This window comes from Vulpes lagopus, chromosome 2, assembly GCF_018345385.1.
Source record: "Vulpes lagopus strain Blue_001 chromosome 2, ASM1834538v1, whole genome shotgun sequence".
NCBI lineage: Eukaryota > Metazoa > Chordata > Mammalia > Carnivora > Canidae > Vulpes > Vulpes lagopus.
This window is the reverse complement of record NC_054825.1, coordinates 13,989,232-14,004,985: the sequence shown is the minus strand read 5'-3', so window position 1 is coordinate 14,004,985 and position 15,754 is coordinate 13,989,232. Positions and strand designations below refer to the sequence as shown.

Genomic DNA, 15,754 nt, shown 5'->3' with positions numbered 1-15,754 from the left:
AATTTAAAAAAAAAAAAAGAAGAAGAAGAAGAAAAAGAAGGTACGTGAATGGATGAAAGCAGTATTCTGTTTTCACGTCTTTGTTTCCCTCGAGCCCTATTTCTAGAATTCTATACTATTTCTGGAATTTACTAAATTTCCTCTAGTGATCACATAATACCAAATGCTTCTAAAGTTCCCAATTCTTTTTGGATAAAGCTCAGTACACGAGGCTCCTTACGCATCTGATTTACACCCGCTCATCACCATGCCCATGGGCAGAGGCACCAAGTGGATGGCTGTATTCCACTTAGAAGTTACCCAATTCCTACACATACAGGGTCATCACTGTGCAAACTGCAACAGCCATCCAAGGGGCTCCCTCAGCCACCAGCTTCTCTCTTGGGGCCTGGGGGGGGGGTACTGGGAGGAGGGACAGAGCACCCGTTTGCCAAGAGTTTACTGCGCCCAGCCCTGAGGGAGGTGTTTCATGCCCGATTTAATATCAAACAGCCCACAGGGTACACGACCTGCCCCACTCTTCAGGTTAGGAACGTGGGTATTGGAGAAATTAAGCACCTCGCCCTGAGATCCCACAGCCACCACATGTATGTTCTTTCTTTTTGTTTTGTTTTCTTACTGAGATATAACTCACACACCATAAAACTCTTTTTAAAGTGTATAATTCAGTGAGTTTTAGTATATTCCCAAGGTTGTGCAACCATCACACTCTCTAATTCCATCACCCCAAAGAGAAACCCCATACCTATGAGCGGCCAGTCCCGTCCCCTTCCCCAGCCCCGGGGCACCTCCCGGCTCTGGGGATTCACCTACTCTGGAGGTTTCTTACAAAGGGAATCATACAGTTATTGTCTGGCTTCCTTCCCTCAGCGCAATTTCTCAGGGTTCATCCCCATGGTGGCGTGCGTCAGGGCTCCGTTCCTTTCTCTGGCTAATATCCCATCGTACAGATAGACCCACTTAGTGACCTACTCATCCACTGATGGATGCTCGTGTGGGTTCCGCTTTTTAGTTACTACAAATACTGCTGCCATAAACACTCATGTACACATTTGTGTGTGAATAGGTGTTTTCATTTCCCTCAGGTACATACCAAGGAGTGGAATCGCTGGCAGCTTTGGGTTTCTACTTTTGAGGAACTGACAGGCAGCTGTCCCATTTTCCATTCCCGCCAGCAGTGCATGAGGATGCGTGCTGCTTTCTGAGGCTGCACCTGCTCCCCTCGCTGGCAGGTGCACCTCCCTCTACCATAGGGCCCTGGCACATGACCTACCTTCAGCGCCTGCTCCTTGAAGTACTGCAGGGCATAAGCGAAGATTTCAAGCGCCTTGACTTTCTTGCCATTTGCAGCTGTTAGGTCTGTATCCATGGTGAGGTCCTGGTGGGGGAGCAGAAGGAACAGTGAGACCAGCAAGGGGAGACGCGACTTGTGGCTTCAGGAACTGCTACTTGAGATCTGGGGAACCCGGTGAGCCATATTCCTCTTTCCTGGTATGTGCTAGATGAGGAGAGTGTGTCCCCCCAAACGGACCTGGGCAGCATTGTCTCCCTACTGTGTAGGGGGCCCTGACTGTTCCCTTCAGCCCCTATCTCCACTTCTCCCTCCTTCCCTCCCTCTCGTTCACTCTCTCCTGGATCCTCACAGAGCAGAGGCTTCAGGGAGGCTACAGAGGCCAGGAAGAGAGGAAGGCAGCAGGCACCACTGCTGATGCAATGTACACACTATTTTCACACTCGGACACACACAGTCACCCTTGGGAGACCCCTAGCAGAGGCCCAAGTCATCATGCCAACTCGCTGATGTGCACGATGCTAAACAGACATGAAGCTTTCATTCCCGGATGAGCTGCCAACCAAGTCACCAAAATAGAAGAGCTCCTATTTTAAGGCTTGTGCTTAATCCTCTTGAGAGCACAGCATCACTGCCTCCCTTCCTCTGCCAGAAGCTAAAGCAGTCTGGTCCTTGGGTGGAGGATGCTCTGTGAGATGCTGGCTGGACTGGGGTCATTAAAAAAAATGACAGGTGCTCACAGGGCAGGCACGGGCAGAGAGTGGGAGCTAGCATCAGGAGGAAGCCCCCAAGGCAGCCCAGATGCACAGGCTCATGATTACCAGAGGGGGAAAAAAAATCAGCCTCCAGATTGATCTAGGCTGGATAATGAGGCTTTGCCTTGAGAGTCTGAAGGGGCACAAAGCTACTAACCAGCCTCGGGGAGCCCATCAGCTGTCCTGATCTATTGGCATAAGCTCACTCTTCCCAACCAGACACCCCACCCCTGGTGCTCAACAAAGACACCTCAGATTTTGGGAGGCAACTCCCAGGCTCAGAAAGGTGGCGAAGCATCGGGAAGCCACAGGGTCAGAATTGAAAAAAAAAAAAAAAAAAAAAAAAACTCAAAACGGAAGAAATGTCCTGTGCTCCCACCTGCATGACACCCCTCTGACATTGAACGTCATCAGGTGAAACAGGAAGGCTGCATTTCAGGCAGAAGCCTGTCTGCTTTACCAAGAGACAGCCGGGCTGAGGAGCACAGAGCCCTGGAGGCAGGGCGCTGGCTGCTGGGTTCCTATTAACATGTGTTTTGTCATCTGCAAGCACTTCACAGCAGAAATGAAAGCAATAATAACAGGAGCTAGCAATTGGCTAGAACTCACTAAGTACCCGCGCGGCTCTAAGAGCTTTATGTATTTTGGTTCCTTTAATCCTATACCATCCCCATGAAGAAGGCACTGTCAGTGTCCCTCTTTTACACAAGAACCAGAAAGGTTAAGTCACTTGGATTAAGTATCTTGCAGGTGTCAGAGACAGGATTTAAATCTAGGGCGTCTGGTCCCAGGATGCGTGGTCTTAAACACCATCTCCACCCTGAATTTCTAAGTAGTACTGAGAGCGAAGGAAAATGTGTGGGATGCAATGCTCAAACTGAAAAAAAAAAAAATCCTATCCTGTGGTCCAAACTTTCCCCCTGAAGCTTGGGAGAGGGGCCCGACTGATGAAGACGGCTTAGAGTACTGGCACACTGGGAGCAGGGCTGCTTTGGGAGTTGAGCCTCCAATCACCGGGCACCGGATTTCCTGAGCTACCCGCTGCCCCTCACAGATGGTTTACTTCTAAACTTGTGTTTAATAGCCACTGTCCTGGGTCCCCCAAATGCCCCTGGCCCCCGAGGCCTGCCTTCAGAATCCCCAGATCTCCCAGCAACCCAGCAATTGAAGAGGGAGCTCCTGGTGTGGCAGGGAGCCCCCAGCCCCCTCTGCCTGCACTCCAGCCAGCGTCCACTCTGAGCAGTTTCCAAGGCAAACACAGTATTAAATATTCTGAGTATCTCTCTGCCCACGTGTGTATCAGAGAGTGCTGTGAATTCCACCAAAGTGTTGTGTGCTCCAGGTCATTCCTAAAATTACAGCAAATGGATGTTAATTTTTGCTTGGGAGAAACCCGAGGGTTCCCTGGGTTGAGAAGACCTCTCCCCTGCCAGGGCTGGAGGACTTGGGCCCAGGGAAGGGCTGGCTTACCCCGGTGGTATGCAGCTTCATCTTGAACTTCTCCAGGTACAGCCACTGCTTGGCCTCGTTGGGATCCAGGTCATGGTAAAAGTCCCTGGCGGCGTACCCGAAGCTGTGGAACTTCCTCTCCGGGGTCAACAAGATGGTGGTCGGGGTCTTCTGGTTGGACACCCCAGGGTCTCCCCCTTCCCATCGCCTGACACCAAGGAAAGGCAGAGGTTATGGGCTCTTCCTTCATCCTCCCGGTTCAGGCAGCACTGATCCCAGCACCTCCTGTGTGCACAGTTCTTATAGGTGTGGGTGCTCACAGTAGCCGCTACCAGGGCACTCTGGTTCCACTGGTTGAGTAGTGACCAGAGACACGACTTCAGCCAGAAAGAAGGAAAGGGCAGGTGCCTGGGTGGCTCAGTCGGTTAAGGGTCTGCCTTTGACTTGGGTCATGATCCCAGGGTCCTGGGATAGAGTCCTACATCAGGCTCCCTGCTCAGTGGGGAGTCTGCTTCTCCTCTCCCTCTGCCCTTCCCCCTCTGCTCATTCTCTCTCTCTCTCTCTCTCAAAAAATGAAAGGAGCAAGCACCAGGTTCTTGCTCACACCAGGTTCTTGCTCAGTGACAAGGTCTGCTTCAACCTTCCACTCAGCGTTTATGGAGCATCTACTGGGTGCAGCGGCTGGTGACACAGAGATGAAACATTTATGTGTTTGCCTTCAGATAACTCACAACCCAGTAGGTTATATCTTTTTGCAGGGAGATGGGGGTCTGTTTTTTTAATTTGCAAGCCCTCAAAGCAAATGTACAGCTGGCTTATGTGGTCTCTAAAACAAGGTAGGGTATACATAAACATACTTGCCTTATCACACGGGAATGAGGGGTCCAGGAAATGCACTCAGGGGTCAGAGAAGGCAGAGGTGCCAGATGGTGGGGCAGGGGGAGGAATGCAGGGCTCCGGAGAGACTCGAAGGACCGACAGAGCTGTCAGGATCTTGAAGGAGGGAAAGGCACTGCGGGCTGCTCAGAGGTAGGTGAACCCGGGGCATGTGCGGGGATGCTGAGTGATTGTGTGAGGTAGAGAAGGAATGTGAGAAATAAGATTGGGAAGGTGTTTGGAACCAGGCTGCAGAAAACCCTGGGGCGGGGGGAATTAGTCAGCAATGGGGGGAGCCACTGAAGTTTGTAGGGCCGGAGCACAGCAGAATCAGAGCTGTCCTGAACTAGGCAGGAGGCTGGGAGGCTGAGGAGGTGGCTCAGGCCTTGTCTGGGAGCAGAGGTGAAGGGGTTCCGACCAGGGTAGAGGGAAGGCATGGAGGAGGATGAGCTGTCCCGAGGGAGCACTGAGCCAAAGGGCCATGGTGGTGAGCAGGAGCTGAGGCACCCAGAGGTCCCAACTTGGGAGCTCAGAGGAGAAAGCACCCTTCACAGAAACCTGGAGCCCTACCCAGGGAGGTGACAGGGAACGTGGGGAACTCCAGGCTAACCTGCTAGCATTGAACTCCCGGGAGGGGGTTGAAGATGGAAGCCTGGCATTCACAGGAGAGATCCAGGAGGAAACAGACTTGGTGCCTCACACTGGGGTGAGAGTGACAAGATGGCAGGAGAGCCCTGATGGGGGCAGTGGGGTGGGAAGGGACTGTGTCCCGTAAGGCTGTGTCCTGAAGAGGCAGGTGCCAGAAGAGGAGAGAGGTAAGTAGAGAGGTGAATACAGGCAGAGAGAGGTGATGGGATTACATCCTGGAGCTGATGGCAGGGTGAGGGAGTGGGGCGGGGGCTAGGTGGAGCCCCAGAGAAGCTTCCTTCCTTCTCTTAGGAAGAAAGAAGAATAGGAAGGGGAGTAGAGAAGGCAGGTGACTCAGTGCTTTCCCCTCCTTCTCCAGGACCATGGCAGAGAAGCCACAGCTGCCAAGGCAGCCAGGATGCTCTCTTCTCTACCAGGTCCGACTTTGCAGCTGGCTCCCATCCTGCCACTGGCCACACAACCTATGAGAAGCCTCTGGTGGTGACACAGTACACGAAGGGAAACACACCTCTCTCCCCGGCCTGCAGGGTGCCTGGCTGAGCTCACACCTGCTCCCGACATGACATCGTTAAGCATTAGTGGGACCATCACAGTCCAGGTGGAGAGCCAGCCTAGATTTGCCACGCAGATGGGTCTGGAATCATCCCTGGCAGGTTCCCTGGTCAAGCTCCACCAAGATGCAGGCTTCTACCCAGGGAGCCGAAGTCTCCATGACGACTGCACTGAGACCCAGGGATGATCACCTCCCAGGCAGACGCTGGGCACCTGGTGCTCCACACATGACCTGTCACAAATGGACTTTCTGCTACTATTAGAACTGACGTTTTCACTAGGTTCACGCAAAGAACCTCCTGAGTTTTCTCCCTTCCAATTTTTATTCCTTCGTTCCTATTAAAATACGAGAAAATGAAACTTTCTCAACCACAATTTTGTCAGTCTGGATCAAGGTTAACATGTTCTGATTGAAATAAAATTCACATACGACCTCCCTCTAGAATCTCTACAAGAATGGAGACGATGTCTCTAGAGGCCTAAACACTGCAGATACTGCGTGGATCCCTCCCAAGCAATTTTAATGTTATTTATGCTCTTTCTGCCCCCCCCCCCATTTTCCTGTAAGTCTATCCCTTTGAAATAATGTTTCTTAAAACAACTGTGTAGAAGCTTATTAATGCTCATTCTAGCTTTTAATAACATGTTCTTCTCCCTTCGGGGTTTCCGTCCCTGGGGACAGCAGAGCAGACCTCACGGCAGGTATCTAGCTACCTGGAGGCAGAAACCTGGTGGCAACTGGACAAGAGGGCTATGCTGTCACCAGGGTTCCCCACGAGAACAAGCTTTTGGTTATTTCCTAATGATATGACACCCATGGGTCTCTGGAGCCTCTTAGGACATCTAAACCAAGATTGGGGTGGAGGCCACTTCTATTATGACTTCTGTTTTAAGCAGCACACTCTAAAAATGCATAAGATCTTACTCTGGGAGCCATAATTAAATTCCACAATTGTCAACTAAAGGAGTTCCAAAGCCAATCACCGTGTATCTCTGGAGCCATCCTTGGATTTGGAAAATGAGAGTGATAAACTCCTGGCTCCTGAAGCTTTAAGGGGTCACAACACTGCAGGAGGACCATGCACCTGACTGGAGGAGCCTGCCTGGGTGCCAGGGTAGACCAGAGTCCTCACAGATAGTCCATCACGTGGGGATGCAGAGGACGAGAGGGCGTTCTAGGCTTCTGTGTGCATGGCGGGGCGAGGTGGAGAAGGGGAACGGTGTCCTGAGCACAGAAGGTGTCCCAAGAGACCCAGGGCAACTTCAGGCTGACCCTTTAGGTTTACCTGGCTGAAATTCACCCCAATCTGCTTTCTGGTTACTATCATGTAAGAAGTAGCACCTTCTCCACTTATATTCAACTCTGTACTAAGTCCTTGACAGGAAATCTCATTTCATGTGCACACACACCCTGTGAGACAGATACCGTCAATACCTCCATTTCACAGATGAGGAAACTGAGATTTAGAAGGTCCAGCAATTGCGTAAGATCACACAGTATGTGGCTGAGCTGACGCCTGGATCTCCTCCATCACAGATACCCTTTAAGTCAGCACCTCTTGCCCAGACTGCATGTTGGAATAACCCGGGCCAGGTTTCAAACACACTGTCCAGGCCTTTCCCCAGACCCACTGAGTCAGAATTAAACCAATGATGTTACACAGACCAGGAACCTGGAGCCCAGAGATGAGAGTGGTTTGCCCCAAAGTGGCACCGCGGGTTTGGGCTGAGCTGAGCCAGAATCCAGGACCCACCCACTAAGTGCCATTCACCTGCTTCTCAAACTAATGCCCCGCCCCTCCCCCAGGGTCCTCCTCCAAATCTGCACAGGTACGGTGCCCGGCGCCTGCACACGGCCCTCCCTGCCCACAGCACTCACCTCATCACGTGGATACATTCTGGCTCCTTGGTGAAGCTGTAGGCATAGCCACTGGACGTGGTTCCAAAGTCAATGGCCACCACCACCAGAAACGTCTGCTGCTCTGAGACGTTCGGGTCAGCATCATTCTGCAGGTGTACAGAGCAAGGTATGGGGGTAGGTGGGGGCCGCTGAGCCTGGTGTTCTACTCTGGCCAGCTGTGCACACACTATAGACAGAATTCTGGCTCAAGTGTGCCACATGGTGAGCCCTATGGAGAGGGCAAGCCAGCCTCGGTTCTCCACCCAAGTGGCTCAAGGAGACATGGAGGTGCTCCCTGAGTGGAGGACCACGTTGAAGGGGGAAGGCACTTGCCTACAGCTTGTCTACCACTCCCTTCATCGACTGCTTATGAACATGACTAATTATGGAAAGTCATCCAGTCTGGAAGGCCAGTGGTTCCTTGAGTGACACAATCCTTCCCCTGCCCTCCCCAAATTCCCATGCAGACCTCCAGAACTGCCCAGAATGATTTGCCAGCTGTGGCCTTGCCACATCCCAAGTGAGCACTCCATCTGCTCAGCCGTGTCGTGTGTGGGAGTAGGGCTTTGCCAGGGACCCTGGCCATGTGATCCTGGCAAGTCGTGTCCCCTCAGGGTCCAGAGCCTTTTCTCAACATCAAGCCAGTTGATGGTCAGGCCATTCCAGGTTTCCAAACCTTTTTTTTTTTTTTTAAATAATGCAGTGTAGACTTTTTTTTTAATATCCACAGAACTTTGAGTTATAAACCAATAAAGTTTGGGTTTGAAGTGTACTGCCTCAAGCAGAGGGTGAGAGCCCCACCCATCTGCCCCCTTCTCACACTGTCCTCCATCCCTGCACAGTCCAAGGTGACCCAGAACCCTCAGAGTGCAGTCTGGAAACCCTCAGTGTGAGGACTTGGCCATCGGTGGCCGGGCTTCCAGCTTCCCCAGGACTGAGGGAGTTCCAAGACCCCAAGTAAGGTAAAACCCAGTTCCAGGAAAACCAGGACAAGCTGGTGCCTCTACCTAGTGGTGGCTCCTGCAAAGCCACCCCTCCTTGGAGTGAGGCTTCCTCTGCCCTCTTCTCTGGTCAGCTACATGTAAGTCCCTTGGACAGCTGCTCCACAAAATCCATCTTCTCAGTGGAAGGGTAGGGTGGGAGCAAATGCCCAGTCTCCAGCCCCTTCCTCATCCAGGTTTTCTCTCCCAGGCTGGCTGTTGCAGAAGCAAGCCCAGCCACAGGCCTGCAGACAGGGCAGTTAGCTATAGTCGAAAAGTCGCTGCATTTCACTGATGCACCGGCCAGATGTGGCTTTCCCCTCCCAAAAGGACGCCCCAGTGTCTCTGTGCCCTCAATCTCTAAAGGGTGCTTCCATCCTGACTTCTATGCACCCAGGCCAGCAGCTCCAGAAGCACCAACCACACCACAAAAAGCCTTTTCAGGCCCAGGGTAGCGAATGGGCTTGGTGGGCTCCCGTGGCTAATCTCGGCACAGTGTACTCCCCACCCACCAATGTGAGGGGCTGCCGAGCAGCCTGTCTCGTGACAGCAGATCTAGAAAGCAAAGATAGTCAGCACACACCCCCATACACGTATATACATTTCTTACCACAATATGGGAAGGGGACAGTGGTGTTATTCCTGTGTCCCCCAGACTCCGGGCTGGAGATGAATATGCAGACGTGGGGGCTGTTTCTGAAAAGAAAGACAAAGGTTGTCCTTAGAAGTGGTGTGGGCTGAGCCAGGGGCAGAAAGGAGCAGGAAGGCTTCACCGCTGCAGGCGCTGTGGCCCCTGAAAGCCTGAACCCGGGCCTGTTCTGGGTTCTGTTCTGGCACTGTTCTGTTCTGGCTCCTTGTACTGGGTATTTAGAACCACCAAATGAGACATTCCTTCTCTCCCCGTGACCAGCAGGCCTCTCACTATGTCCCACCAACTCCCACTTAGCAGAGATACTGCTCGATCCCCGCATCATTCTTAACCTGGGCAGCATGATGGTGTGCATGGTGTGCATTGTCTGTGTGCATGTTTTGGGAAGAGTATCCACGGCTCTCAGGTTCCCCACCCTGCCCCACAGATCAACAAGCCCTATTACAGGGATACAGGACTGGAGTGCAGCTTCCAGAAAGAACTTCCTTGTTTAGTGGACACATCACCTCCTCGCTCCCCCTGGCAGGAGGCTACATCACAATGGGGGGAACTCATCTCTCTTAGTGATCCTGAAGGCTTTTGACATTTAATAAGAAAAACCGCAGCAGAAAGTCAGGTAGATCAGCATTCCTGGACCTCGCACATGGGGCCCTACAACAGACATGAGGTCAAACCAGAGAAGAGCCAACAGCAGAGCAGCACCAGCATCACTTTGTTGATTGCCTTACTACTCTTATAATTATGCAGGGACTGAAATTTGTCGTGACACCCTGCCAGAGCCCGGTGACTCCCCCCGAGGAATGAGCACCCAAGGAGAAGTCACACTGTCCCTGCTGGAAGCTCCACACTGGTCTCGCTGCCCACCACCCCAGGACCGGCAGGGCCAGCAGAGCAGCAGAGCAAGGACTGCGGGCTCCCATTGTAGAGACGATGAGCGGCCCTGGGCACCTGCAAATCCCAGGTGCCATTGGGGATGCTCTGCAAATACTGTTCCATGTAGTACACAGCCTAATAACCTGGTAGGAAGAATGGGTAATCTGCTAAAACATACTTGTGTCCAGGAAGCCCAGAGGGTGTAAGGTGTCTGAGAAAGTCCTGTCTGCTTCTAGGGGAGTGCAGGAATCGCTCCATCTCCCTCTGCTGCCAAATCACTTTGGTTAATCCCACACACTTACTGGTTTTTGTTTTTTCCTGCTTGGTGAGAACTCAAATAGCATCATTACAGTGGGTGCCAAATGGGCTGAGGGAATGAAATGAATCATGAAAGGGTGAATGTGAGCCTTCAAATCTGCACAGCCACCTCCATTCTCTGCAGGCATCTGGTCTCTTTTCCTGAGGAGGCTCCAGTTCCAACCCCTGGGAGAAAATGTACAAAGGCCCGAAACCAACTTGCTGGGCAAAGGACTTCACCAGATATTTCTCCAAAGAAGATACACAAATGGCCAATAAGCATGTGAAAAGATGTTTAACATCATTCGCTATTAGAGAAATGCAAATCAAAACCACAATGAGATACTGCTTTATACTCACTAGGATGGCTGCTATAAAAGAAAGAAAGAAAGAAAGAAAGAAAGAAAGAAAGAAAGAAAGAAAGAAAGAAAAAATAAAATGTTGGCAAGTATAATGGAGACCCTGGAACCCTTATAGATATCTGGTGGGAGTGCAAAATGGTACAGCTGCTATGGAAAACAGTTTAGTGGTTCCTCAAAAAATCACATATAGAATTATCATAAGACCTAGCAATTCCACTCCCAGGTGTCTACCCAAAAGAATGAAGCAATATTATTTATAATAACCAAAAGGTAGACAAAAGCCAAGTATCCATCAAAAGTTGAGTAAACAAAATGTGGCATGTCTATACAACGGAGTATTACTCAGCTGTGAACCGGGAAGAAGTCCCCATCCATGCTATGATATAGATGAATGTAGAAAACGTTATGCTAAGTAAAATAAACTGGACACAAAAGGACAAATATTGTATAATTCCACATATATGAAATATCTAGAATAGGCAAGGTCATAGAGACAGTAAGCAGACCAGAAGTTTCCAGGGGCTGGGAGAGAGAAGGAAGGAATGCGGAGCACCGAGCTTCTATTTTGAGTTATGACAAGGGTCTGGAAACAGTAGTGATGATGGTTGCACAACACTGAGAATGCAATAATGCTCCTGACTTGTACACTTAAAAATGGTTAAAAGCGCAAATTTTATGTTATATATACTTAATCACAATAAAAAGTTTTTTAATTAAAAAAACTCAACTTGCTCATCTTAGAGGGAAAGCAACTTCTGGGTCCTAGGTGCACTCATGGCTCAGTGCTCTTGAAAAGGGAACAGAGACATAAGCCCAGCTCCTGGCCCAGCCGACTCAAGTCCACCTTCTTTGCTAATCTCTCAGCCAAGGGTACCTACCCCCTTCCATAAAGCAAGGGGAATCCTACTTCTCTGCTAGGGAGTCCAGCCAGATGGTCCTTCCCACCTGTCGGCGAGAAATCTGCCCTGCCCATGGCCCCTTGGGCAGCCTGCAGAGAGATGCCATCCAGCACTGGGAGCCACCTTCTCTCCACCTGCTACCTGCGAGGCCTGAGGCCATGTGTCCACATTTGCACAGAAGGTCTTGGAAGACACCAAATGTCTAATTGCCCAGTAAATCTGGTGTTGGCAATTAGCAAACAAGCTATTATCCACAGACAAACCATCCACCCCGCTGTCTGCTTGGTTCTAATTATCCCATCACTCAACTCTTCTCAGAGCACGTCCCATTGACTTGCAAAAGAGCATGTGTTGGGCCACACATGGAACACATGCCTCAGGCCCCCAGAGGACTCTAGGATACTTGAGGACAAGAACCAAGGATTTTCTTGGTGCCCCCTGTACCTCCCCAACCCGGTCCCTTGCTGATTACTCACTCAGCCAGGCCTAGAGGCAATTGAACCTCATGGACTTTCTCTATCAGAAGGGAAAATGCAGCTGTACCATGCAATGATTTAATACTGATTTGCATAGAGGCATGGAGGAGTAACATTTTATAGATGCATGCTAATCATGCACGCACACCCACATCTAGAGCTCTGTATATCCCAAATCAAAGATAATGCACCAGTTAAGGTGTATCAATCCCGCACAGGAACAGAATACACAGAGCCTGTAGGGACAAATGTTTTCTATTATTTAAGTTTTTAGGATGTTCAAGTGGTGCTTACAAATTTGTGGAGAAAAGAATATGGGATATGGAAAAAAAAAATACTTCAGGCCCTGAGGGGTATGGGTGATTTCTAATGTGCTAATAATCTCAACCGAGCTAGAGAGCTTTCATTCAATAGGTAGGTAATTAGGAATAAACACAATGGGGTCAATGGAATATTATCCATTGATCTATTGATATTTGACAGATCTGAGGTAACAGACAACAGAAAAAAAAAGTATATATATGTTATGTCTATAAGTACAAGGCACCTGCTGCATATCCTGGCTACGGACCACTTACACATAGGCCATAATCCACAGCAAGAAATACCAACTGTCACTAGCTTGGACAGTTAAAGCCAATGCAATGACATCTGCCCCGTGAATATACCCGCCTATATGATATTCCAGTTCAGGACACAGAAGGCCTAAGCACATCGGAACAGACAAGCAAGGCAAAGCTAAGTGCCCAACAAGGATAGAGAGCTTTAGAGTACAGGCTTGGGAGCCAGAGAGGAAGCTGATGGAAAAGGAGGCAGGGAGAGAAGACGGGCTGAAAATAGAGATGAGAGCAAGATAGTCCATCAGGATGTGTCACTGAGGGACCTGGGAGTTTTAAAAAAACTTACTCCACTCTTCCAGCAACATTAAATAGACACTCACAGCATCTTCCATGTCAAGCACTATGTCCCTCTGAAATGTAGTAACACAGAGAGATCTGGTGATTTCACATCACAGAATTAGAAAAACACTGAACATTTCAAGAATGCCATCAGCCACAGAATGATGGTCAAACTGAGGAGAAAGAGAGCCTGAGGCTTTCTAGTAAACCAACAGAAAATAACTGTCGATCTCCTTTGCTCTTAATTTCAGATAATTTCACGTCACTTGTGTCTTGCGTATTTACTATGCAATTTTTTTTTTAGTTTGTGTGAATCTAAAAATAATTTGGTAAGGGTGTTTCTAGGTTCACTCAATCCAGGACTCACCTCCCAACACATTCTTCAACCAAATCACTTTTAAAATAATTTTTGCAGCAAAGAGAGGTCTATAAATAAAGGAAAATATCTTTGCAGCAAAGTAGAGGATATAAATAAGTAAAAGTCTGACTCAACCAACAAGTCTCCTGCCACAGGATTTTTTTAGAACCCCAAACCAGATAGTGGAGGAGAAACTAGCTTTTTACTCATCACTGGCTTTAGGGGTTAATATGCATCACTGGCCTAAGGGGTGTGAGAATTAAGACATAGGTTTCATCGGGGTTCTTGTTATAAAATGCCAGACATGTGAAAGTCAGACACATTTTTATTTGCTCCTGGATTTAATGGCTTTAATCAAAGCAGATGTTCTTAAAATAAAAAACAGTCTTGATAAGAAACGTCAAAGCCAGCCGTAATTCATGAACTTGCTTGTCGTTCTCTGCTGAAGACATTACTCAGCAAATGGCCGTGAGCAGATTTGTAGACTTTCTGAGATACATAAAACCAATCCTGCTCCATAAATACAGCATTTAAAAAAAATAAAATAAAGACAGAACCGTAGGGCTGACTTTCTTCTACAAGGCTCTAGGCTCCTGTGAAATGACAGGTGGTCTCAACAATGGTGACTCCTCAGCTTTTCTGAATAGGTCTTCTTTCTAGCTGCCAGATTTATGTATCTATCAAATAAATGCTCAATTTCAAAAGGATTTTTAGGTCTGGTCCTTACAATTTAAAAAATGCAATATATATTTTCATTCCTTTCCCCTCCTAGCTGTGAGATAATAGGTATTTGCTGACAATTGCCTAAAATCAGGCTTTTAAAGGAAGCTCTCCCTTTCTCTCTCCTTACTTGCCCTCCCTGCACTGTCATCTTTGAAAATTGATCAGCTCAAGGTCATGTGTAGGTTACGTGCAAAAATCTTTTAAGAAGGAAAATAAAAGAATTTTATTACCCTATAACAGGCTTCATGGCTAGCTGAACTAATGCATTATTACTGTAAGCTGAACTTCCATTTCAGTAAATAATTTATGGGTTTCTTTTTTTTTTAATCACCATGGTTGATGTCCAGAGTAAATGGAGATTTTATTGGCATGAACCGGGAGACCCTCCTGGCTACAAAGAACACTGAGTGTAAAATAGCTGCTCTCCAAATGCTAAATAATAATTATGGAAATGAGTATTTATAGTGGCAAAACTGACAGCACGAGGCACCGCAGAGAGTGGGGGGCTGTACCAGGCCCATGCTGACACTGGGCAGCCAGTTGTCTGCCCCCCAGGACGGCTTAGGAGGTGCAGTGCCCCAAGAGAGAATGGGAGCAGCTGCTGGATTTCCCCAGAGACAGCCCCACAAGTCCCCGCGACCCCAGACTATGAGCAGGGGATGGTTCATAGACACATGCATGTCCAGGCCACTGCTAGGGGAGGTGAGGGAATGGCTTCTAGACCGACAGGTCTTCCTACTAACTTTCATGAATTACATCCAGCAGCCTCATGGCCCTGACCCCTGGAACCTAGCATTTGGAGGGGCTCCACAGCTCACCTCACACAGAGTATTAAGATACTAAGATACTTCTGTCTACCTGGCTTCTGTTCCACAGAACCTGGGCTCATCTGAGCAAGGCTATGTTTCACTTCCTCTCTGATTCCTCAGCTCCTGACATGTCACAGGCATTCAATAAATGTTGAGTAGGTGGATGGATGGATAGATAAAATAATAGATGGACGGATGGATGGAAGGAATAGATCAAAGAAGGAATAGATGGGTGGATAGATGGGTGGGTGGATAGGTAGGTGGAGAGTTGAGTGGATGGACAGATGGGTAGATAAAAGGATGGACAGTTGGGTGGATAAATGGATGGCTGGGTAGATGGACAGATGGATGTTTGTATCTTATGCCCCAAAGTGGATTCAGTGACTATCCACAGATTCGGAGGGTCACAGAGGTCTTTCCCGACTGAGGCATTGACCCCCCCGAGTCAGAATATTAGTAATACATGTGCTGAGTTACCTCCAACAACGTGTGCTCTGCTCTGAAAGCACCCAGACCTGCTTCTCTCCTTAAACATCCCCTTTGGTCAGTACAGCCACCATGGCTCCCAGATAGATTTCCTAGATTCCTCCCTCCCTTCTTACTACATTCGCAAGCCAACTCATTCCTGTGAGAGATTCTTAGCATCTTTCACATTCACTCCCTCCTCTGCCTAATCCAGATCCTACTGACACCAGGGTTCCTGCCCAGCGTCTCTCAGGCTCTCTGCTCCAGGTCTGGCCCCTCAAGGTCAGGCTCCCCTGCAGGCAGAGCCCATCTGGTCAAACCAAGGTCTGCTCATACAAGTCCACCATTGTCGGGGTCTTCCATTCCCATGCCCACACAATGAAGTGAGGCACAGCACCGGCACCCGGCCCTTGGAAGTCCACCCCCACCTCCTTCTGTGACCTCTCCTCCTTCCACAGCTCCCCTTTCCTGGCCATAGCAAGCCTTTCCACAG

At 49.2% G+C, this 15,754-nt stretch overlaps 1 protein-coding gene across 1 annotated transcript in view; it reads right to left on the bottom strand.

The window, feature by feature from the left end:
- HSPA12A (heat shock protein family A (Hsp70) member 12A) overlaps window positions 1–15,754 on the bottom strand; it is a 65,638-nt gene that overhangs the window by 24,860 nt on the left and 25,024 nt on the right. Inside the window, exons 2-5 of the mRNA XM_041742556.1 lie at window positions 9,062–9,147; window positions 7,451–7,578; window positions 3,517–3,703; window positions 1,274–1,378 (exon numbers count right to left, since the gene is read on the bottom strand). Of these exons, the coding sequence (XP_041598490.1) occupies window positions 1,274–1,378; window positions 3,517–3,703; window positions 7,451–7,578; window positions 9,062–9,147 (506 nt within the window). The remainder of the gene's footprint in view (window positions 1–1,273; window positions 1,379–3,516; window positions 3,704–7,450; window positions 7,579–9,061; window positions 9,148–15,754) is intronic.